The sequence below is a fragment of the Dromiciops gliroides genome, chromosome 6 (genome assembly GCF_019393635.1).
Source record: "Dromiciops gliroides isolate mDroGli1 chromosome 6, mDroGli1.pri, whole genome shotgun sequence".
Taxonomy (NCBI): domain Eukaryota; kingdom Metazoa; phylum Chordata; class Mammalia; order Microbiotheria; family Microbiotheriidae; genus Dromiciops; species Dromiciops gliroides.
Window position 1 is genome coordinate 5,318,497 of NC_057866.1, and position 24,325 is coordinate 5,342,821.

General features: G+C 51.9%; 1 protein-coding gene across 1 annotated transcript in view; it reads right to left on the reverse strand.

Annotated features, from left to right (window-relative positions):
* Positions 1–7,300: 7,300 nt before the first annotated feature.
* Positions 7,301–24,325, reverse strand: part of ANO1 (anoctamin 1) — a 163,262-nt gene continuing 146,237 nt past the window's right edge. Inside the window, 5 exon segments of the mRNA XM_043969515.1 lie at positions 7,301–9,097; positions 13,504–13,609; positions 15,189–15,373; positions 17,712–17,764; positions 23,519–23,671. Of these exon segments, the coding sequence (XP_043825450.1) occupies positions 8,837–9,097; positions 13,504–13,609; positions 15,189–15,373; positions 17,712–17,764; positions 23,519–23,671 (758 nt within the window). The 3' untranslated portion in view covers positions 7,301–8,836.

The window sequence follows — 24,325 nt, forward strand, 5'->3', positions numbered from 1 at the left end:
GAGGGCAGAGATCAGGTAATTTTTGTCTTTGTATACCTAGTCTTTACTGTAGGACCCAGCATATAGTAAGTGCATAATAATTGTTTGTGATCAGTATATGGTAAGTGCATAATAAATGTTTGCTGACAAGTATATGGTAAGTGCATAACAAATGCTTGTTCATTGTCTAGTATATAGTAAGTGCCTGGAAAATGTCTGCTTAGCCTCTAATACACTTTTGTTTCCTGGAGTCTGGCCGATGAATCACTAATTAGAGAATCCTTGTGTTCTTTCAGGCAGAGTCAAGCTCTCAGCTGCTGTGTGTGTGTGTGTGTGTGTGTGGCATGTGTATGCGTGTGTATTTTCCATGTTGCCAAATGATAAACGAATGACCTAGATGTACCCAGAGAATGCTTGAACTGGAAGAGAAGAGAGGACTCCCTTCCCTCTCATTTTGTAAAGGAGGAAACCAAGGCCCAGACAGGTAGACCAGATCATTTCTCAAGTTCCTTCCAAATGACCTTCTGTGTTTTATGTCCTGGGGCTGACTTCCTTCCTTCCTTCCTTCCATCATTCAGTCATTCATTCATCCAAATGTTTCTTGGTCAAGTCCCTGTGTAGAGAGGGAAGAATGAGTAAAAGACCTTGTCCCTGTCCTCATAGAGCCTACAACTTAAGCCTCCGTTGCTAAAATGAAGGCACATCCCATGCACTGAACTGAATGCCATGAACATTTATTAAGTACCCACTGTATTCAGATCATGTCTAGACATGGTGTGTCCCTGCCTTCAAGCAGTTGATAGTCTAATAGAGGTATAAAGTAGAAATACAGAATAATGACATACCCTAAAAGCAATTGCCAAGACATAAGCAATCAACAAGCCTCAGGGTGGGGCAGAGAGGTGGTTGTGGAGAAGGCAGAATCAAGGAAGGCTCCCTGGAGAAGGTGATCTTTCACTTGGAAGTGGACTTTAAAGGATGGAGGGAAGGAGGAGTTAGGGAGGAGCCCTTCTTTTCTCATTCTCCTTTCTCTCCTCCACTGCCTCTCCATCAGGTACATAGAAGTGGAGGAGGCTTCCTCTGGCCCCAACAAGCAGCCAAATCTCTCTTGTCAAGTTCAAACAACCAGATGGTTCTGGGCTCACATCCATGGGGCAAAACCTGGGCCTGTCAGGTCAAGCTTGAGCCCCTGCCTTTAACTTTCTCTACTTCCTTTGCTGCCCTGACCTTGAACCTTCGCTCCCCTCATTGGTTGAGAATCATCTTGAGCCTTATTTAAGTCCAAGTGACTCATGCCTGTCCAAGTCCAAGTTTTTGGGTAAAATGTGTCATTTGGTCCAAAGGTCATACTAGGAAAGAAATGGCGCATCCTTCCTCCTGGAGAGCTCCCGAGAATGGCACCGAGGCCTGGCCGAGACACGTGTCCTCTGGCCAAACCAACCTTTGTTTTCCTTTGATTTTGAAAGTCTAGCCGATGCCTCTTACACTGACACTCATTTCTGGTTAGATGTCTCCTCTCCCACCCCCAGGGAGTTTTCCATGATGAAAAAGGAAAAGAAAAAACCAGTTGTGCAGAACCAACCAACACATTGACCACAGCTGACAGGCACCACTCCATTTCTAGCTACACAGCGTCGCTCCCGTCTCACCCTTCTCTTCCCTCCCCCCTCCATGCCATCTAGCCCTCATCACCTCTCGTCAAGGTAGGGGGTAACAGCCTCCTCACTGATCCTTTCCCCCACTCAACCTCGGTGGCTCCCTATTGGTTCTTGGAAAAAATACAAAGCCTCTGCTTAGCTTTCTTCATTAGGCCTTCCCATAGCGAGTGTGCTCCCAAGGGGCAGGACAGGAAAATGTCCAAGAGGCAGGTGTAGACTTGTAGCTTCCTTGAGCAGTGGCTGGATAGTCCAGCAGGCGGCGTCTTTAGGGGATTCTGTGTCTAATGTGTTGCTCCAGAATCCTTTCAATTCTCCAGTTCTGTGATCTGACCACGGCACCCCTGACTCAATAAACTCTATACAATTCCACCCTCTACAAGAAGCCTTTCCCAGTCTCTCTGAATTCCCTTTCCTTCCTTCTGTGGATTATTTCCAATTTGTCATTTGTACATCTATTGATCAATCGATTGCTCTATCGATCGATCTAGTTGCCACGTTATCTGTGAGTTCCTTGACAGCAGGGATGTCTTTTGTATTTCTTTGTATCTCCAGAGCTTAGCACAGAGCTTGGCCAGTGGTGGGCACTTGATAAGTTTTTATTGACTGACTCCTGGATGGGTCCTTGATGGGGCAGTGCTGTGGGGGAACTGAACTAAGCTTGAGCCCATTCTCTCTAGAAACTGAGGCGAGATAGGGGCCTGGGTGCCCGCAAGGTGCTGGGATGGGGGTAAATGCCTGTACCTTTTGTTCTTCTCCTGTCTCAGACCTACATATTCCTTTATAAAAAGTAATTGATGTAAGTGGTTAAATGGGAATTGGGGTGCTAGTCCTTCAGTGGCACTAGTGAGGGAGATACAATACCACTGGAGAAGAGGACCCCTCAAACAGTGAGGGAGATACAATACCACTGGAGAAGAGACCCCTCAAACAGTGAGGGAGATACAACACCTCTGGAGAAGAGACCCCTCAAAACAGTGAGGGAGATACAACACCTCTGGAGAGAGACCCCTCAAACACCTCAGGGCACTCCTGGGACTCAGGAGGAGCTACGCCCATGTGATGAGCCCCAGTGTCTTCCCTGCAAATGCTCTTGTCTGCTTCCTTGACCTTTGGCTTCCTGTCCTGGTCCAAATGAAGGAGTAGAAAGGACAGAAGCATGTGGGTGAGCCTTGGAACCCGGGGCAGCCTTTGGCCTTGAGTCAGAGAGGAGTGCAGCAGCCCCTGGCTGTTTGTATGAGATCAAGCCCGGGGGTCATCCAACAGAAGGGTTCCAAGGTCCCTCGCTCTGAAATGTTTGGTCAGAGCAGGCAAGTTTGACAATTAGGAAAGCTGAGTTCAAGCCCCCGCCCAGACCCTGCTCTGTTCTCCAGGAGGTGACCTGTTCTCGGCCCTATAAACAGCCACTGAACTCAGATAACTCCCTCTTTGAAAAAGCAGAACCCCACAGCAATCTGTTGGACTTAACACAACGTCCTAGGGATTTTTCTGGCAGTCAATGACCCTGGACTACAGATGGGGGTTTGGAGGCTCCTGCTTTTGAAGAACTTAGAAATGCAGAAGGGGAGATGGGAAAATGCACATAGAAAACCGCAGGTCATGCAGCAGGAAACAGATAAATAAGGACATCATGAGAGACAGGCATGCATAGCTGGCTAATGTCTTAGGGCCAGGAACCCAGATATGGCTGGGAGACTTGCACTGCCACCCAGTTTAAAAAGAACCAGAAAAACAAATGGCAGCTTAGTGTCAAAGGCTTAATGCCTACCTGAGCCCCCCTGGATAAGTGGCCATTCAGCCTCTGCTTGAAGACCTCCAACGATGGGGAGCTCCTTCCCTCTGGAGACAGACCACCCATTCCCCTTAGTTAGAGGGTTCTCATTGCTAGGAAGTCTTCCCTTTTGAACCTTGAGTTTCTAATTGCCTCTTTGCAACTTGCACTAACTTCTTCCAGTTCTGCTGTCTGGGGTCAAACAGAACAGATCTAATTCCTTCTCCATATGACAGTTGTGCCAACTCTCAATGGCAGCTGGCATTCTCCCCAAATCTTTTCTGCTCTTGGCTTAATGTTCCCAGTCCCCTGAGCCGATCCTCCTATAATGTGGTTTAGGGGCCCCTCCCTCCCTATTAGGGTCATGCTCCTCTAGATGCTCACTCATCCACCAATTCACAACCTTCCTAAAATATGGCGCACACAGTTGAACAGAGTCCTCTGGTTGGAGAGTCTCGTTGCTGGCCACTGTGGGCAGGGGAGTGCCTCTCTTACTGCCCCGGGCTCTTATTCCACAGGCATATTTGCTTTTTCTGGATGCCATGTCACAGTGCTGACTCCTGAGTGTCTCCTCTGGAGGTGAGTGTGTGCTGTGCAGCTAGCCAGGTGGCCCCTCCAGCTGACCACAAGGTCCCAAGGATGGCACTGGGCAAAGGTGGCAGTGGAGTGGCCAATGAATTCTCAGACTATGCTGAGTTGCTGGACCACAGTGAGAGCTGAGGCACTGCCAGGGCAAGAGCTGCAACATGGGTGAGCAAACCCAGAAGGTAGAAAAGAGGTCTAGGTCTGGAGTCAACAATTTGGGTTTAAGTTCTAGCCTCTTTCCTACTCACCATAGCCTTAGGCAGGTCACTTAAACTCTCTGCCCTAAGTGCACCGTATGCCAAAGGTGAGGATTGGACTGGCTGACCTCTGAGCCCCCTTTCCACTATGAAGCCATCCTTTTACTGATGCTGCCCTTGCTGGGGCATGGGCAGGTCCAGGGATTGGGTGTTTAGGGATTTGGGTGGGAGTCCCTAGTAAAAAAAACAAGCCTCTCCTAGCTATAACAGCTGTCTTGTTAGCTTGAGTGCTTGCATGGGAGCTGAGTGAAGACTTAGACCTGAGTCAATTCTGATATTCCCACCAAACACAGTTTTGATATTGTACATCAGATTGTAAACTCATGAGGGTGAGGGTTGTCTTTTGCCTCTTTTGTATCCCAGGGCTTAGCACAATGCCTGGCACTTAGTAGGTGCTTACTAAATGTGTATCGATTGATTATGTAAACCCAGAACTTTGGTTCTGGGCCATCGGAGCTTTTCCAGAAATGTCACGGGGGTTTTGGGTCAAGCAAAAGGCTTCCTGGGCGAGGGGACTCACCACATTTAGTAACATTTAATTTTTGTTTGGGGCACAGGTTTTTCTGTATTATCAGTGGCTAAGTTTAGACAGATCCTATAAGAAACACGACAGGCACCAACTTCAGGAGCACGGCCAATTATGTGCTTGGGTGAGTGTCGACACCACTTAGAGATCTTGATCTTAAGGGTCCTACAGAGTGTGAAGAGGGTGCCCCTGGGATGTCAACATGCTGGACTGAATCTCTGTGGGAGTGGGCAGTGAGGTGCTGCTGTGGACAGAACACTGGGCTTGTTTCCCTGAGTTCACAGAATGGCCTCCACACTTACTAGCTGTATGACCCAGACAAGTCACTTAACCCTGTTTGCCTCAGTTTTATCATCCGTTAAAATGAGCTGGAGAAGGAAATGGCAAAACCACTTCAGTTTTTTGCCGAGAAAACCCCTAATGGGTCACAGAAGACTTCGGACACAACTGAAAATGACTAAACAACATTGGGCATGTAGTCTTTAAAATCCTCAGTTTTTGCCATAGCAATATTCTTCTAAACTCTTCTCCTCACCCTGTACTGGGTACCACTGAAGCCTGTAGGAAGATTTTGCATTTGGGTCCTATAAAATCAGCATTATCTGTAAGGTTGAGCATCCAGGGGAGGAAGATGTCTGTAATATGAAGATAGACTTGGTATTTGTCATGAGAGTCAGTCATTTATCCATCCATCCCATCCATCCATCCATCCATCCATCCATCCATCCATCCATCCATCCATCCATCCATCCATCCATCCTCTGTGCCCCCAGGCTATAATGATAACACCAATGAATTCTTTGATGCTGATCATCAGGGGTCAGAGATTGGTCCATGGCTCTGTCCTGAGAAAGAGCCTGGAGAAGTCACCAAAGGGACCAAAGGACACAGGGGATTTTTGTGATTAGATTCTGAGGGATCAGTGATCATATTTTTAGTCTGGAATGGGAGTTGGCCTGTGTTGTGAGTCAGTACTGATACTCCAAGAATTCTGAATGGATGGGGATTGAGTGTCAGTGAAGGGCCCAGCAGCGTCTGGGGTCCTGGGAGGGAGGTAAACCTTGGATGGTGGGAATGTGGGTAGTAAGAGGCTCCTAGGGAGGAGTACTGGATGCACCATCTGACCAGCAGCGCAGTAAGTCCCAGAAGTCTCTTTTACGAGCAAAGAGAAACTCTAGGGAGAGACCACTGCATACAGTACCTGGGTATAAGCAGAAGGTTGGTGTGATCTATGGCACCAGCTTTTAGCCCCAAGATCCTTTTGTGTGGATTCCATTGTCAGCTGGCCCTCCTGATCGGGCATCCTCTACAAAGCTGGCTGGGCCAGAAGCTGGCATCCCTCCGGGACAAGCTTGTCAGAAAGCCCCTCCATCTGGCAGGGGAAAGGTCTGCACCCAAGGTCACGACTGTCACCAGCAGTGGGAGTTAGCACTGGCCATCCCTCTGCAGACTGGGGAAGTTCTCCTCCCTTGTTATTGCCACCACCACACTAGATCCCCCAGCCTTCCTTCTAAACTCAGTTCAAGTTACCACCTCCTGTCCCGCTCTGATGCTAGTGTACCCTCAGCATTTAGTGGATAGAAAATCATCCAAAGCCCCTCTGGCCCAGCTGTGACCTGGCTTTGGTAGCAGGCATTCCAGGTTCCTCTACTCTGTGAGTTTGGGCAATGATTCCTGGCTGAGGGAAGGAGCCTCCCCTCCACCAGCAGAGAAAGTACTTCTTGGTCCCTAGATTCCTTCCTGGGGCACATATCCAGACAGATTTCCATCCAGGAGGCTCATCTTCAGGTGATGGAATGCTCAGTTTACAGATGACCCTCACTTGCTGTGAATACTGCTGCCCAACCAAGGGATAACCACGTCAGGAGAAGGGATGATTATTTCCTGCTTCTTCCATCTACATTTATTTGTTCGTAGTTGTTTGCATGTTGTCTTCCCCATTGGACTAAGAGCTCCTCAGGACCCAGCACTTGCCTGTTGACTTGACTAGGGCTAATGGTTTGTTGGGGCTCTGGTTTTAAGGGGATATTTGGAACTTCAATATTCTAAGGTTCTCCTCCCCTTTGAAACAAATGGAGCGGGAGCACAAAGGGAAGCGCAGAAGCCTTGGAATAGATGCAACCAAATCAGGCTCAAACAAGAACCTTCAGCATCCCCATTAACTGGTCACCAGCCTGTGACTGGAGACTTCCAGTGATGGGGAACTCACTACCTTTAGGACATTAAGCCAAAGGCTACCTGTGCCCCAAATCCAGAAGAAGAAATGAAGACACTTCCAACTTGAAACAATTAGGCTGCTGGATTGACTTGCTTCAGCCTTTCAGATCTACTGTAGATAAAGGGGCAATGGAAGGTCTCCAACTTCAGAAAGGATTGTGCATTTAAATTTATTTTGAATAAATGCTCAGCCAAAATACCGCATGGTCTGTGTACGTTTACTTTTCTTTTTAAAAAAATGGTTCCCATGAAACGATTTTTTTGGATAATCGCCTAATTTTTAATACAACATTTCTATACAAAACCCCATTTCAAACAACTTCCTGTACAAGAGAAAATACAGCATCTGTTTGTACAATTTCAGAAAATTATGAAAGTATCAGAGCCCTTGGTGTCGTGGCCGAGACTTCCTATTGCTCACCACAACACAGGAAGGGGGAGGATGAGTGATGACATTACATTCATTATTCTCTTGGAGAGGGTCCAGCCTTTGGAAATCTCAGAGCCACGGCCTTGTGGACTGGAGAAGACTCCTGTCAATAGGAGAATTTCTGTGTGTGTGTGTGTGTGTGTGTGTGTGTGTGTGTATTTCATGCAAGGAATGTGTGTGTGTTTATAAGCCTTGTAATGATTGTTGGCCAACAGTGAACTTCTGTAGTAAAGATAGAAGAGCATGTTACCAAAATATAAGCCCTTTATTAATAAAAATCTTTGGTAGGAACAATCTTTTAAATGTGTTTCAGAGATATTTGGTTAACATAATAAACTCCATCTACCTCTGGTACATTTTAGGCCAACTGCAGGAAAAAAATCAATCTCACCCCATAATTTATTTTTCAAACCAATAAATATGGTGAAGCAGAGACTGTCTCCTCTGGAGTGAGTCAGTAAGACTTCTATTTAAAACCTAAAACAGCCTCTAAAAATACCCCGCAGGACACCTCGCTTCTATTCGGCCTTTGCCAGTTCGGTTTTATCTGAACCAAAGGTAAAATGAAGAACAGCCTGGGGTTTGACAAAGGTCTGGGGTTGGGAGGATAGGGGAATGGCAGGAGGAGGATGGATGGGCAAGCCACACTCGGCTCCTCCCAGCATGCACCGCATGTGGGACCCCGAAGACCAGACTCCAATCCCCAGCTCCCTGGGCTGCTTGGGGCGTGGCTTTCTGGATGGAACCTTGGAAGGCCCAGTATTGAGAATGAGAACATGTCTGGGTAAGAAAGGGAGCCCCTTCCCCTGCTCTGGCAGCTTCTTCTGAAAACCCATCTCTAAACTTAGGTTGTGACTCAGCAGCTCCCTCTGCTGCTAGGAGCTCAGGCCTTGCATCCAGGAAAACTGCTTTGTCTACACGTTAAGGCATTGGAAAAGTTAAAAAGGTTTTTTCCTCTGGTGACCCTTGTTCCCTTTCAGCAGAAAAGACACCACTGAGTCTTCAGAACGGTTTCTAGTAAGTACCTGCACTGACCCTATGGGAATAACCATCATTTTTTTTTAATTAACCTTGAATTGAGAGAGAGAGAGAGAGAGAGAGAGAGAGAGAGAGAGAGAGAAAGAGAGAGAGAGAGAGAGAGAGAGAGAGAGAGAGAGAGAGAGAGAGATTCCCTGCATTACAGTTTGTGCAAAAAAAAAAAAAGAAAGAAAGAAAGAAAGGAAAAAGGAAAAAAGTGTCCCCTCAGGATGTGGTCCTCTGTTTCTGCAAGAAGAGAATGTCTCCCCAGCACAGGCACCAGTGGCGTCGGCTCACCCTGGACCTCGCGCCAGGCTGTCCACGAATTGGACTGCACTGCGGGCAGAGCGGCTCTCCCTGGCATGCCCTAGGGCTCTGCAAGTCTGGGCCTCCCTCCCGCTAAATGGCCACGTGGTAGGAGCGTCTGGACGCTGCGCTGCCTCGGTGGGTCTTGGCGAAGCGGGGGCTGTGGTTATTACAGTTGTCACTCTGGAGACTCTCCTTCTCCTTCAAGGTCTCTAACATCTGCTGCTTGCCCTGCTCTTCCTTCATGAAGAGTTCCACCAGGAGGGTCTTCTCCTTGTGAATCTGCTGGCTGATGTCCTTGGGAATGTCAGGGATGATCCAGTCTACGAAGTCACTCATGAACATGACCAGGTTCTGGGGGGATGAGAAGAAGGATGGAAGGGAAATCACCCTCAGAAGAACTCTACCTCATTTCTAACCATGCCTGCTGACCCATATGCTCTGGCTTCCCTGGGTGGCCAGTCTCTTGGCCCCACCACTGGAAGGTCACTGCAGGTAACTGAGAGGCCCCCAGAGGCCTCTCTCCCCAACATCCTCAACAAGTGGTTGTCCAGTCTCTGCAACCCCTTCAGGAGGGGACGCCACTTCTCCAAAGCAGCCTTCCTATGTTGAGACCGCTCCAGGTGACTAAGATCCGCTGGCCCAGGAGCCTAGATGGGCTCACGCACCTCCCCCCACTGCTTCTAGTTCTGCCTTTGGGGCCAAGCAGAACAAGGCACTCTCTCTTCCCCAGACTATCCTTCAAACACTTCAAGATGGCTCCAAGGTTCACAGACCTAGAACAAATCTAGAAGGGCCCCATGGACATCTAGTCATAGGACCCCACATTTAGGGACCCCCCCTCATTTTGCAGGGGAGAAGACTGAGCCAGCAAGGTGAAGTCAGTCTGGGGGAAGGAGGGTAGAAACTGAGCCTGGTGACTCCAGGTTTGGGTCTCTTCCATTACATCTCAGCACCATTCTTAGTTTCTTCAGCTGATCCCCTGTCACAGCGTGTTGGTCAATGCCATGGAGAAGCAGCAGGCAATGACCCGATAGGCCAACTTGCTATTACTGCCTGTCAAGGCCTTTGGTCCATGACAAGTTAATTAATTCGTGTTAAAGAGCTTATGCCAAGCACCTGGGGCATCCTGCACAGCTCTGTCTGGGGGGCCTGCAGGGGGACAGCCAACAGATACATGTTCTTCTTTCGAGGATGCCCTGAGACCTCCTCGGGACTCGTAGTGAAAACTATGCCTATGTATATTAAGCATCAGTCAGAGCCATGGGGAGGGAGGCCAACAGCCTGCCTGCTGATTCCACAGGGTGACCCACCCTTTTTTGGAAGCATCACCCCCAGGATCGGCACTGGTGGGGCAAAAGGGAACCAGGCGATCCGCTTCTGCCAGAAGCTTCTCTGCTGATTCCTGTAACTTCAGAAAGTCACAGCTTGGAGCTCGGGGCTTATCTCTGGTCCGGAGATCACCTCCCTGGAGCTCTTTGCCTATACACTCTTCCAAGGTAGGAAGAGAAAATGATCCGGCCCATACTTTGGGCCCTACCTTTCTGCTGTAGAGTTCTTCTCCAGCCTAATGGACAGAGAGAAAAGTGGTTCTCCCCCTATCCCTTCCAATATGCCACTGGAGAGAGAATACAAGTGACATCAGGAGTATACAGACTGCTCTCTGTATCATGTCTGATTCTCTGTGACCCCATTTGAGGGGTTTGCCATTTCTCTAGCTCATTTTACAGATGAGGAAACTGAGGCAAACAGGGGGAAGTGACTTGCCCAGGGTCACAAAGCTAGGAAGTATCTGAAGCCAGATTTGAACTCATGAAGATGAGTCTTCCTGACTCCAGGCTTGGCGCTCTATGCACTATGGCGCCCCCTAGCTGCCCAGGGCTGCTCTCTAAGGAGCACCAAATAGGGAGGCCAGGCTTCAGGTCCTCAGTGGGCATATGCTCACATATTTAAAGAATTCTTATGGCCCAGGCCCAGATCTTTGTCTCTGTAGTTCTGCTAGACCTGACCATTCAACTTCCCTCCACCAGTGATCCAGGAAATAAAGAGGCATCTCCAGGCCATGCCATCCATGCCCCACATCCATAGTCCCTCAGTTTGGCATAGAAGGGAGCCAAGGACATTTTTCTCAGGGTTGTCTTCAGGGAGTTTCTCCTGGGAAAGTGTGCTGGGAGGCCCCACCCACTGGTCTCTCCCCTGGTTATCTCATTTGAAACAGCCTCAGGATTTACTGATGTTTCACTGAAACTCCTCCCACCCTTGGCTCTGAGCAGTCCTTTTTCTCTACAAGCCTCCCAGCTTTCTCCTTCTATTTCATCCCCCCAAAGCTCTATATTTGGTCATTTGCAGGCCTTCCTCCTTGAACGAGCCCATTAGCTGATGGAGCTTCAACTATCACCTGGGCACAGATAATGTTGGGATTACTCTCAAGCCCTAACCTCTTTCCAATTTTGAATGAAAATGCATTTCTAGGGGCTTACCATGTGCCAAGCACAGTGCTAGGCTCTGGGGAGACATATCTGAAAGTGAGACAATCCCTGATCTCAAAGACTTTACATTCTAATAGGGACAGATATCACATTCACTGATTCTTGAGAAGGCTTCAGGATATTAGAACAAATGATCTCTGAAGTCCCTTCCAGCTCTAAAATCTATGTATGATCTTCTGGTGACATCTACCTAGGCATCTGACTGATTGATATCTTATCTGTCCCCTCATTACCACATCCAGTGTCCTCCCCTTTATCCACACCTCTCAGACTGTCCCATTCCCTCCTTCTTTCTTTCTTTTTTTTTTTTAAGTGAGGCAATTGGGGTTAAGTGACTTGCCCAGGGTCACACAGCTAGTAAGTGTTAAGTGTCTGAGGCTGAATTTGAACTCAGGTACTCCTGACTCCAGGGCCGGCGCTCTATCCACTGCACCACCTAGCTGCCCCTCCCTCCTTATTTCTAAGGCACTCCCCTCTCCCCAGTCAGATAATGCCTGGATTCTAGGGACAGCCTCCCTGGTGGGATCCATGCCTCCACCCTCTCCTGTGGCTGCCAATCACAGAATTTTAGAATTCCATGAGTACTTAGCAGCCATCTGGAGTAACCCACATCCCCAAATTAACCCCTACTCCTACGACCAGCACACATCCATCAAGTGGGCATGTTGCCTCTGGCTGAAGACCTCCGAGGAAGAGGAAGGAACGTACCACCTCGCTGTTTACAGCGCAGAGACCAGGACTCACCAGTCATCCTTGTCTTCAAGAACTCACTCAGTGATTCCCCAACACACCCCATCCCAAGCCTTCTGAACCTTCTCGTGCCTGCTCGTCCTTCTTGTGCCAGCCTTGTTTGCTAAATGCACACTGTGTGCCATGCACTTTAAGTGCTGGAGATACAAAGCAAGACAAAAACAGTCCCTGTTCTCAAGGAGCGTAGATTCTGATGAGGGACATACCAAGAGACATCGAAGATATGCCCAAGCATAGAAGATGGTGGAGAGAGGGAGCCACTACTAGTGCAAGGGATGGGCCAAGGCCTACTCAGAAAGTGGGGTTTGAAGGAAAACCAGAGGTGGAGGTAAGGGGGGAGACAGCCAGTGAGAAGGCCGGGTATGTGTGAGACACAGCAAGGATGCCGGGGAGCTGGATTGGAGTGTATGTGGGAGGGGGGGCAGGGCTTGGGGGGAGGGGAGGAAAGGGTCAGGGTAGGAAGACCTCAGGCTTGACCCTGGAAGCAAGAAGGAGCTACTGGAGTCTAGTGGGGTTGGGTGGGGGTAGCATTAGGGTCAGACCTGGAGAGCTGAGTGGAGCACAGATTGGAGGGGGAGACACTTTAGACAACTAGGAGGCAATTTTTTTTTTTTTGCCCGGGCAATGGGGGTTAAGTGACTTGCCCAGGGTCACACAGCTAGTAAGCGTCAAGTGTCTGAGGCCAGATTTGAACTCAGGTGCTCCTGAATCCAGGGCCGGTGCTTTATTCACTGCACCACCAGCTGCCCCTGCCAACTAGGAGGCAATTTTAATAGTCCAAGCAAGAGGAGATGGGTGTGGGGCCTGTGTGTAGAAGAGATCTAGGAGGTGAGGGTGAGTGAGAAGCCGTTTTGGAAAAGCAGAGTTTGAGATACCATGGGGATATTCAGGTAAGAGCTATGGTTCTCTGCAGTTAGAGGACCATCTTCCCACCCCTGTCCCAAGGAAGGCAACTTGGATGGAAAAGTGCCTGAAGAGCATGCTACATGAGGTGGAGCTAGAGTTAGGAAAATCGGCTGTGTGACCCTGGGGAAGTCACTGAACCCATCGGCCTGAGTTTTCTCATGTGTGAAATGGGGAGAAAGTTAGTACCGACCTCCTGAGAATGATGTGAGGATCAAATCTGTCAAATACTCTACAAAAAGACAGCAGGAACACAACAGAAACTGCTGTGCAGAAAAAGCCTGGCCTTGTCCTGCTTGGCCTTGGAGGGCTGAATCAAGGATCGGAGGGAGGAGGTCAAGGCAGGGGAAAGCCAGGCTAGAACGGGTCAGATTCACTGTCAGAAAACTTCCTAACAAGGGGACCTGGCCCTAGGTGGAAGGGGGTGTTTCAGGGGTTCTTCCAGCAAAGACTGGCTGGCCCTGTGTGGCAGCTGGGGCGGGAATTAGAGGAGAGGGTGGGACTGAACCCCCCCCCCCCCAAGCACCCCCTCGATTCTGGGATTGCACAGCTTTGCTTCCAGGCACCTCCGGAGGTGTCTCCTTTTCCTGATCCACAAGAGTCCAAGGCCCAGGTTACCTGGAAGACGATGACAAAGGCCAGGCGGGCAGCCAGGACGGCCCAGAAGTCCTTGGATATCTCGTACTTGTTTTCCGACCAAGGAGGCTCTCGGTAGTCTTTGTACCTGCAGAAGACACGAGGAGGCCAGATGGGGCTTAAAAAGGGACCTCGGGTTTCTAGCCGCATACACTCTTTTGTAGGCATTGATTAAGCACCTGCCCTGGGTGTCAGGCCATCATCTAAGACCATGAAACTGGCCCATCTGCGCTGATAGAAGGACTGCTCAGACTGGGAGGTCGCTACGCTGGTGAAATAGGATCAGTTCAAACACGTCCCATTACTGAGCTGACATTGGCCAAGCGGTGCCTGGCAAACAGAAGGTGCTGGATAAGTGGTGGTTGACTGGCTGACCTCTGACCGAGCTCAACAGTGCCAGAGTTAGGAGCAGAAAGCCAATTCAGGGCTCTTCCTTCTCCTGCCTCAGTTTCCCAGTCTGTCAGGCTCATGATGAGACGGCGGATTCCAAGGATGGGAGGAGGGGCAAACTTTCCCTGGGAATTTTCCTGGGAAGGGCAGAGCCACCCAAGAACAGGCTCATCTGGTTGGGCAAAGTCTAAGAGCCATGAGCCACCACGGATGTACTTTCTCCCTGCCTGGGGAATCCCATAGTAGCCCTGAAAACATGCAGGACCCGTCCCACTGCCACCTGTGGCTGGCACAGATGGCACAGTCTAGGTGACAAGGTGAAACCAGCCCGGGGCTGGGAGTCCACAGGCCTGATTTCTAGCCCTGGCACTGTTACCAACTGGCTGCGTGACCTCAGCAAAGTCCCTTCTTGGGAGTTAAGAAAGAGGAGCAAGGCTAGTGAGGGGTAGAGGCAGCTAGGGGCTCTCCCAGCTTCTACCCCTGAAGGCCCCACTGAAAACAGGACACATCGTTTCTTTCTTCCCCAAAGGGCAAAGACCAGCCCTCACCTGCTTCATTTGGGTGCTGGGAAGGTTGGTGACTACATGTCTCTGAGAGACACTGGCATCAAGAAAAAATACTCCTGGGGCCACCAAGAGGGTGATGTGGGTGGGGGCCTGGTCCCCGGAGGGGTGGGAAGAGGGGCAGTTCCCTTGACTTAATGATAACTCGGGGGGAGGCTGGCCAGGATGGAGAGGAGTCAAGGGTGGGGTCCTAACAGGGAGATACGTGGAAAGACAAAAACTCAATGCCACCTCAAGGGGCTCACATTCTAAAGGGGGAGACAACAGTAAATAGCCATGCACACACAAGATATAGACATTGTAGTTGGAAGGAATGGCCAGGCTCTGGATAGCTGAGTTTGCCAGATAAGTAATGCCTGGATAACTGAGGTGTCAGAGTCATAACTCAGACATTTTCATCCTGGGTCCTTCCAGGCAGGAAGCATGCCTCCCCAGATGTCAGTGCCCTGGAGCAAAGCCCTGTTTGCCCCATCCTAGTTAACTGCTCAGCTGTATTTTGTTCTGTTTTCTTGGTCCCACCCTCTCTGGCCATTGCCTGTCCCTAAGAGCCTGAGGACAGAGATGATGACACTGAGAATGAGGAAGCTCTTCCTCCCATCAGCCAGGATCACAAGGGGAGGGAAGGCATGATGCTCCCAACCCCAAGCTAGTCTGACACATCCACTGCTTGTGGCTCATTTTTCTCTTTGTAAAGGAACTGCTATGAATCCATACCTGCACACCTGCACCTCATAGCCCAGGTCCATGGGGTCATTGGGAGCTGTCCCCACTTGGAAGTCACTGACGTTGAAGTAGGAGAGTGTGTGGTTCACGAAGCCGTGCATAGTGCCGTCGGTGCTGTACATGTAGCGGTACACAAGTCGAGGGATGAAGTCTGAGGTGAAGGAGATCACGAACGCCTGAGAGGAGAGTCAGAGGCACAAGGATGGCCTGGGACATCCAGCATATGGGGAATCCCAGCCTGACTCCATTATGGGCAAGGAAGGGTTTAGCACTTTCCCTGAGCAAATAACTCTCCCATTCTACCGCATCTTGAATGAAGCGAGACCCTTGGCCAGGCAGCCCCGAGCAAGGTGTGGACCGGAAGAGGAGGAGGAGGAGCAGGGGAAGGAAGGGGGGGAGGGGGAGGAGGGAGAAGAGGAGGGGAAGAAGAGGGAGGAAGGGAAAGAGGGGAAGAGGAGGAGGAAGGGAAGGAGGAGGAGGAAGGGGAGGAGGAGGACTAGGGGTGGGGGAGATGCCCTCTCTGCCCATACCTCACCCCACCCCCATGTTCCACAGCTCCACAAGATCTTGTTGTCTAACCCTACTCTTGAGCAATGTTCCTTGCTCTGGGCCTTCTCCCCCGACCCCAAACTTCTTGTTCCTGCATCTCACTCCTCCAGAACCCTGGTGAATCTGAGAGACGCAGTCCAACTGGGCTGATAAAGGCTCCATACCCATGGCCAGGGTCCTTGCTTCCTGGGGACACTTGAAGAGACACTCAAGGCCTTAAGACAAGGTCTAGAGTCTTGGGGAAATGTTAGCCCTGGGAAAAGTCCACTGAGAGAGAGAGAGAGAGAGAGAGAGAGAGAGAGAGAGAGAGAGAGAGAGAGAGAGAGACGGAGACAGAGAGACAGAGACAGAGACAGAGAGACAGAGGGAAACAGAGAGATAGACGCTGTTCTTTGACCCACACCCTGGCAAGGAGGGAGCTGGATTCTGGCTACACACCGGGCAACGCTGCTTTGGGGTGGCACCCACACACAAGTTTTCCATCTCCAGAGTTGCCTGGAGGAGCCAAAGGGAGGGCATTCTGCCAATCTATTCTAGATAAGATGTCATTAGGACAATGGCCGGGCGGCGCCTTGGGCTCCAGGCACAACAGGTGTCTCTCTCTGAGATTGTGTAAGGCTCGCTAATCGACTGCCCCAAGGACAGGCTTGGGCTGCTGGGGATCCAGTCCTTGGCCTCTAATTGGGAGCATGGAGCTCCAAAGATACTTCACAGCTGCCAGACTTCCTCTTGCCCAGGGAACTGGCCAAGAAGGCTGCATTTGAAGTGACCACCGGGCCCAGTACACACAGACTCACTTAATCTGGCTCTCCTTTTCCCGAGGTCATCTGGTCTCCAGGCACCATTTTAGGATTAAGTAACCATAAAGCTCTCTGCAGCAGGGCATGGGGAGAGGAGACTGCTAGTGCTGCCTGGTGGAGGGGGAAGGGGGGAAATCTAACCTGGTAGGTAGGAAGGATGGGAGGAAGGAAAGGGAAGCATGGGTGCAACATCCTGAAATGGTTCCCAGGGGAGGGGCCTCCATGTGAAAGAGGCTCTGTGAGATGGGAGCCATTGGCAGAGAGATCCAGTCAGACCCCAACTTGTGGAAGGGTTGGTCAAGGGCCTGGGAAACACAGACGGAGCTTTGGAAAGATGAGGGCCACCAGAAAAGGGGCCAGACATTGGCATCATGGGCAGAGGACCATAGAACTGCATGGACCTCAGGGTATATGTGGTCCCACATAATTGTTTTACAGTTGAGGAAAGTGAGGGCCGGAGAAGTCAAGCGATTTCCCCAAGGTCAGACAGCATCACATCAGAGGGAGGCTCTAAAGCCAGGTCTGGTGATCCCAGAACCCCAGTGCCTGGCCCCTAGGGGTGAGGAATCAGGGGACCTCAGCCCCATCACTGATAACCAGTCTATTTCCTTCTCGGATCCTCAGTTTCCTTGTCTGCCACAGGAAGGGATGAGACTACTGGCTTCTGAAGTCTTGTTTCATTCTGACCCTATGGACTTTTCCTGAGGTTGTGGAAAGGTGAGATCTAAGATGAGTTTGTTTTTTCAAACCCAATCTGGCCAATCCCTTGTCAATATAAGGAGACAGCAAGGTGGTGTCAGAAGAATGGATCTTGAATCCTGCCTTGGATGCTTATTGCCTGTGTGACCCTGGGCAAGTCACTTACTCTGAATCACTGTAAAATGAGGGGTCTGGAATTAAGGGTCTCTGAGGTTCCCCAAATTAGATCTAGGATCTCAAGAGATCAACTGTCTGGAGGAAAGCATTTCTATATACAGGTTTAACTCTGAAGGCCAGTGATCTCATCTCTTCCAATTCACCAAATGGGGGGTCCAAGGGTTCAAATAGGAGGGGAAGAAGGACCCAGAGGCTGCAGGGCTCTAGACTCCCCTATTCCCAGGCATCCGGCTCATTGGCCGGCCCCACACCCATGCCCTCACCCTCCTCGGGCCCTTGTCGCACTTACATTGATGATAACGGCCAGCTTCCCGATGCCTCGCAGAATATTGTACCAGATGCCTGGGGGAAGAAAAGAAAGCCCCAGCGGGGGGAGAGTGAGGGCCTCTTTCTGGGAGTTCACCCAGGTATCTGAGCCTGGTCAGCGAGGACCAGCGGGGACAAGGAGCTTGGGAATCTGGGAAGAGTCTTATATGAACAGGAGTCCCATGGGGCTCTGTGCAGGGGGCAGGGCACAGCTGGGACTGGAATGAGGGCAGGGTCCTGCGGAGAGCTCCTTAAAGAACCTGCTTTAATGCACGATGATACGAGGTACGAGCTTCTCTGCTGTTTACAGGGAAGCTGTTTCTTCTAAAGGGCTTCCAAGCCGCTTGTTCCCCATGAAGTGCTTTGGAAGATCTTCCCTGTTTACACCAATTATTTGCTTTGAAAAGGCTCCCAACAGAAATACCATCCAGCTTGGTTTCCATTCAGGCCTGCTCCAAAGGGTCTCTGTTCCCTGGGAGGGGCGACCAGATCCACACACCACATCTCGTTCTGCCTGGGGAGCCCCCTTAGTGCCAAGAGTGCCGAGCAGCAAGGCCAGGGCAGCCACTCGGGAAGGGGGTGATCTAGTGAGGAATGAGCTCAGAATGGAATTCTCGACGGGCCCCCCAGCCTGCCAGGTCATATGTCAAGGTGGCAGAGGCTTTGTGGAAGCCCGCTGGCGTTCCCTGAATAAACCATTCCCACTCCTGCCACCAGCGAGTTTACATTAGGAGAGGGTGCCTGGGAGGGCAGGCTTCTGCCTGATCACATGTGTAAACACAGGAGGGCTCATTCAGACTTGGAGCATACACAGCACTTACTCATCCTCTCATTACCCCTGAAAAGAAGGGCCTGAGCAGACGCCGGGAAGCTGCCCAGCTGCTTCCGCTCCCAAAACGGGGTCAGTGCTTCCCCCTTGTCTGATCAGGTCAGGACTGGGTCCACATGCTGCGCAGTGCGGCGGGGGGCCAAGAAGACAAATGCGATCTTGGGCCGGACAAAGAAAGGCTGAGCCACAGCGTGAGAGGGTGGGAGTCCTGTGGTCCTACCCTGGTCCGCCCCCTTGGGGAGTCAGCCGGGACACCAAAGTATAGGAAGAACATCAATAAGCTCATGGGTATCCACAGGAGGGATGGGGAAGGGGCTTGAGACTGGAGGAAGGACCTGAACTGGCCTTGTTTATTTAGGAGAAGAGGAGCCTCAGAAGTGCTGGATGTAACGGTGGCCTCATGAAAGAGTCTTCATCTCATCGGAGTTACTGTAGAAGCCTCAGGTCTCCCTGGCCCAACCTTGCCTGAGCTGCTAAGGAGATGTTCCTAAGTGTGGACATGACCATGTCACTACTCCCCTGCTCAATAAGCTACGGTGGCTCCCTGTTGCTTCCTCTGTCAGGCATTCAGGACCTGTCATGAGCTGGTCCCCGTCTCTTTTTTCCAGCCTTGTGTATGATGCATGACTTCCCCTCACGTCCTCTGTAGCCCAGCCAAGCTGGCCACCTTGCTGTTGATTAGACCCAGAGCTCTGTTTCCTGCCTCCATTCCTTTGTCTGGGGTCTCCTCCAGGCTCTCCTCCCTCACCTCTGCCTCTCAGAAGGCCTCCCTGGGCCCTCTGAAGCTGCTCTCTCCCTGCCAAAGTGCCCCCAACCCCCTTGGGTCTCTTGGGTACAAGTTGCTATTGTTAACACATGCCTGTATTGTCTTCCTTGGTAGAGATGCAGCTCTCTGAAGACAGAGACTGTCTGGCTTTTCCCTTTGTATCTTCAGTACCCAGCCAGGTGCTGTACACAGTAGGCGCTCAATAAATACTTGGTGATCATCTGATTATTCTGCTTGGCTTCTGCAGAGAAGCCAACTTGGGCTTGGGCTGGGCCGGCCAGGGGTGATGAGTTCCCCGTCACTGGAGGTCATAAGACACAGGCTGGGTAGGCACTTGCAGGGCTGTTCATGTACAGACTGGATTCGATGTTTCTGTGAGGTCCACCATGACCTCAGTGAATGAATGAACTGGGTAGGGTCATTTTTGGTCTTGGGATCCCAGCCTCAGCAGAGTCTTGCATACAGGTGGTGCCTAATAAATGTGTGAATTCAATAACCATGCATTCAATGCCTCCTCTGGGCTTTTTTTTTTTTTGCTCAGTCCTGTCTGGGGGTACAAGAGAGTGGCTGATATCTTCCCTGTGGCTCAGGGTGTCACAGGAGAACATGAGCAGACAAGCCTCTGACACGTGGGTCATAGTGGGACCCACAGAGGAGGGAGAAGGCAGCGGGTGGGAGGGACTGGGGGAAGGTTCAGTGGTGACTTGAGCCTTGTGAGGCAGGGCAGATTTGGACAAGCAGCGAGGAGGTGGGGAACGGCAGAAGCAGAGGCACGGAGGAACGAGTGGCCTAATAGGGATAGAGGGACTCTTCGGGGAAGCCCTGGGAGGGAATCCCAGGGTCTCTGCTTGTAGACTTGCAGTCAAGCTCCCTGGGCAGCTCATTCTTTTCTGGGATAGCTCTCATCACCAAGATGCTCTGCTTTATCTGAAGTCCAAACCTGCAACTGCTGCTAGTTTTGCCCTGGGGCCGCCGGATTTGACAGGCATTCACTACCATTGTCGCCCAAGCATCGTTTTCTCCAGGTTAACCAATCTTGTACGGCACTAACTGAAGGCCCTTCCCTCTCGGGCCCAATTGCCTGCCTCTGGACCCTTGCCAGGCTAGCTCTGCCTTCACCCAAGTCAGGAGGAGAAAAGTGCAATGGAGAGAGTGCCCTGAACACCAGTATGAGCCCGGGGGACCCCTGGATCTTGGGGGTGAGCGGGACCCAGAGGGGTAGAGGTCCAATCCCAGTGCTCCCACAAGTTGCCGAGTGATCTGAGCTGCCTGCTTTCATTGTTCCCACTGTAAAAACTGGGTCCTCACAACGGTCCTCTCATCACTCCCATTTTACAGAGGAGAAAACTGAGGCTGAGTGGGGAAACGTGACTTGCCCAGGGTCATCCAGCTAGTAAGTCTTCTACGCAAGGCACTGCCTAGTGGGCAGAGGGTTGGGGCTGGCCCAGCTGGGCGGAGATGCCTTCTAGCTCTGGCTTTGTGAATGGCTGGTAGGACTGGCCTGTATCAGCACTTTGGGGTTTCCCCTGGGAACTCCTTGGGAGGAACCGAACAGGCAGCTCTGAGCTCCAGCCCCAGCCTCACACTCAGGATCTCCCATCCACCCTGGCCTCCATCCCCACTCGAGGTTGCTTCATCTGAGGTGCCTCCGGCCCAACCCAAGCCATCAGGCCAGCCAAGCTTTCCCAGAGCCTCCCCTGCCTCTGACGTGTGGGGACTCGCCCCAGTCTTGAAGGGATCCCCGGGGCGGGGGGCACAGGCTTTGGCAGCAGCCACCCTGAAGCATCCTTGCAGGCAGCCCCTGGACGCCCTGCCCCTCATGGAGTCCACCAACAAGCCCCGGGAAGAAGGGGCCAGACCGGAAGCAGGGAAAGGACAGTTGATGCGCAGGAGGTGGCCAAATGAGTCAGCGTCCTAAGGGACCGAAGCCGAGGCCAGCCCGGCCGGGAGGGAGCCCTGAGGCCCACCCTCTCACTGTCCACATGGGGGATGGCAACTCAGGCCAGGCCAGGCCAGGCTACTCAGGTGGAAAGCACCTGGACCAGGACTGGTGCAGAGCTTCCGAGGCCCCTTAGCCAGGGGCACTGGAGATTACTACCAGGGCTGTAGGCGTGGCCCCAGGGGCAGAGAGGGGTGGAGCACGGAGCCGGGAAGGCGGTGCTCCCCTTGGCTTGGCCCCTGGAGGTAAAACAGCACACGTGAGCCCAGTGTAGGAAACACTGCCCAGACAGATGGGGCCTGGGTCACCTCTTCTCTAGCCACATTCCCTCCTGTATTCCCTTTATGACTGTCTGCCAGACTCCTCTGGGAGAAAGGAAGCTCACGGTGGGCAGGGATGTCATTCTTCTTTCCGTCAATGGCTCTGTGCTATGGACGGCGTGTAGAAGGGACGAACTGAACCGAACCTCAGCTCCCCACTTTGTCAGAGGAGGCTTAGAAGATGATGATCCCACAGATCCCTTCCAGCTTGAGACAATCAAGGCCCGGGCCGGGCGAGGTGGGGGTAGCGTGACACAGCGGCTAAGGTCCAAGCTGGCCTTGGAACCAGGAAGCGCCAGGCCTGGGTGTCTCCTCTGTCACCTCCAGCCTGTGGGACCCAGAACGGGTGATGAAGTGCCGAGCAGGTGCTGATCTGCCCAGGCACAGGGCGCAGGCAGAGCCGCATTTATTTAGGTGGAGCCCTTTGGCAGCAGCAGGAAGATGTACTGGAAAGGAGAGGCCTGGAGGCAGGGAGGGCAGAAAGGAGGATCCTGCAGAAGGCCCCATGAAGTGGGGGAGGGGCCTGAATGAAAGCAGGGGCTGCAAGATCGGAGAGAGGGGCTAGAGGCCAATGGGGTGCTGGAGGAAGGCTCGATGAGATTTGGCAGCCAATTGGATGTGAGGAGTGAGGATTAGTGAATCCAGGAGGACCCGGGGCTGGGCAGCCGAGCATCCAGGAGGACAGTGACACCCCTCAAAGGAGCACGCGGACCATTCAGCAGAGCAGTGGATGTGGGAGAAGAAGATGCGCTTCTGATTTGGCTAAATTGGGTCTGAGGTGCTTATGGCACAGATGGCTGGAGGCGTCTGACAGGAGCTGGTGACGTGAGGCTCGCTCGGCAGAAAGCCTGGAGAATTGGAGCAGAGAGAGCAGAGGAGAGCCCAAGGGGGACGGGGTGGAGAGACACGAGGAGGATCCCACACAGCATGGTAGGAGAGTCCTCCTCGGGAGGCAGTGAAGCCCGGTACAATGAGCCCAGGATCTCCGAGGCCGGCCAGCACCTGCGGAGGGATCTCACCCACACTGCGAGGCCAGTGGTCATGCAAGCACAGCTGGTGGACCTCCTGGGATGAGAGCTCCTCCCCTCCTGAAGCTGTGCATTCCACTGAGGCTCTTCCGCTGGTTGGAAGAGTTTCTGTCTATTTAGCCTAATTCTGCCTCTTTGCAATTCCAGTCTGCTCCAGTCCTGCCCTCGGGGGCCAAGCCAAAGGGCCCTTCAAGCACCAAAAGATGGTGCTCAGCTTCCTCCCTAGGAAAAGGCCCCTAGTTCTTCCCGCTGCTCCACATGTGACAAGGACATGGGATGTTGCTGGTGTTTCCCCCTCCTCTTCCTCCTCAGTTTTGTAGCTTCGAAAATGAGAGCCAAGTCCTAACACCTGTTGGCTGCCTCACAGCTGTTCCCTCTCCCAGTATATAGGGACCTCATTGCTTTTTTCTGGACCAGACCCGTGACTTCATTGATGAAGGGAAACTGCCAGTGGAGAAATGTCCTCTGCCCCGGCTGGCCTGTGCTCATGTTCTCATCTGCCTGAAGGCACTGACGTGTCAGGGGACTCACTCAGGGTCATCCAGCATGGGTATGTCAGGGACATAATGACCCCAGGTCTTGCTGAGCCCGGGGTTGGCTCTGTCTGCAATGTCAGGCTGCCCCGTCTCATTTGGCCCTCCATGCTGGGGTCCCCTGGAGCATCCCAGGCCTTGGGTGAACAGAGAGGTCCCAGGATTTCCCAAGAAGCCCCAAGTCCAGTGATCCTGTGAGGAGCAGGAGCTCACAGGAAGGGATGGGGTCGGGGGGATAGTGAGGACAAGCCAGAAGTGCTCAGGCACAAGAGGGCCCCCATCAGAGACCCACTCTGAGCAATTGAGTGCAAGGCTGCTGGGGGATGGGCAAACGCCCAAGAAATGACGGCCTTGCTCTTTTTCCTCCTCCCTTACCTATGTCTTTCGCTCTGACGGCCACAGGTCTCCGGAGCTCAGTGACAAACTTCTTGGCATCCAGGCGGATTTCTATGATGTTGTTCAGCAGGGCAAAGAGAGGAGCCAGCGGGAAGGAGGCGACAAACAGGGTGACAAACCCAAACTGGATTACTGGAAGAAATAGGAGCACACATGTAGATGTGCACGCACGTCTCCACATGCACCTGCATACGTGTATGTATGTGCATGCATGTGTTTGTGCACCCAGCTGAGTGGTTTTGGCCTTTGGGAGGGGGTGCCTCCTGGACAAATGATCCACTGGAGTCTCACTCAAGGCATCCTCTGAATCCACACTGTGGTAGGGGGGAGGGGCACTTGAGTTCTCAAATATGATCATACCTGCTGTGGCAGGTCACAGGACATAGGAAAGGCATCAAGCAAGGGCCCGGGGACCAATGGGGCGCCTTCTGTCTAAGGCCCCTGACTGGCTGTTTGGGGAGGCTGGCCCTGGGGCAGGAAGTCTTCAACTGTGGCAGTGTTCATTACTGACAAGCTACCAAGCTTCATAGGGTTATGAATGGGTAGAGAAGCTATACAGGTTGGCTTCTAAGTCACAGAGGGAGTGGGAACTGGCCCTGGTATTGGAAGGAACCCCATTAACAACCCCGTCTGTGTACTGAAGTAAGACCATGGCCACAGTTGGCTGTGCAACTTCAGGTAAGATCCTTAACATCTTTGGTCCCTAGACTCATTTGTAAAAAATGAAAGGGTTGGAAATGGATGACGTGGGAGACTCTGTCCAGTTTTATATTAGATGACTCAAGT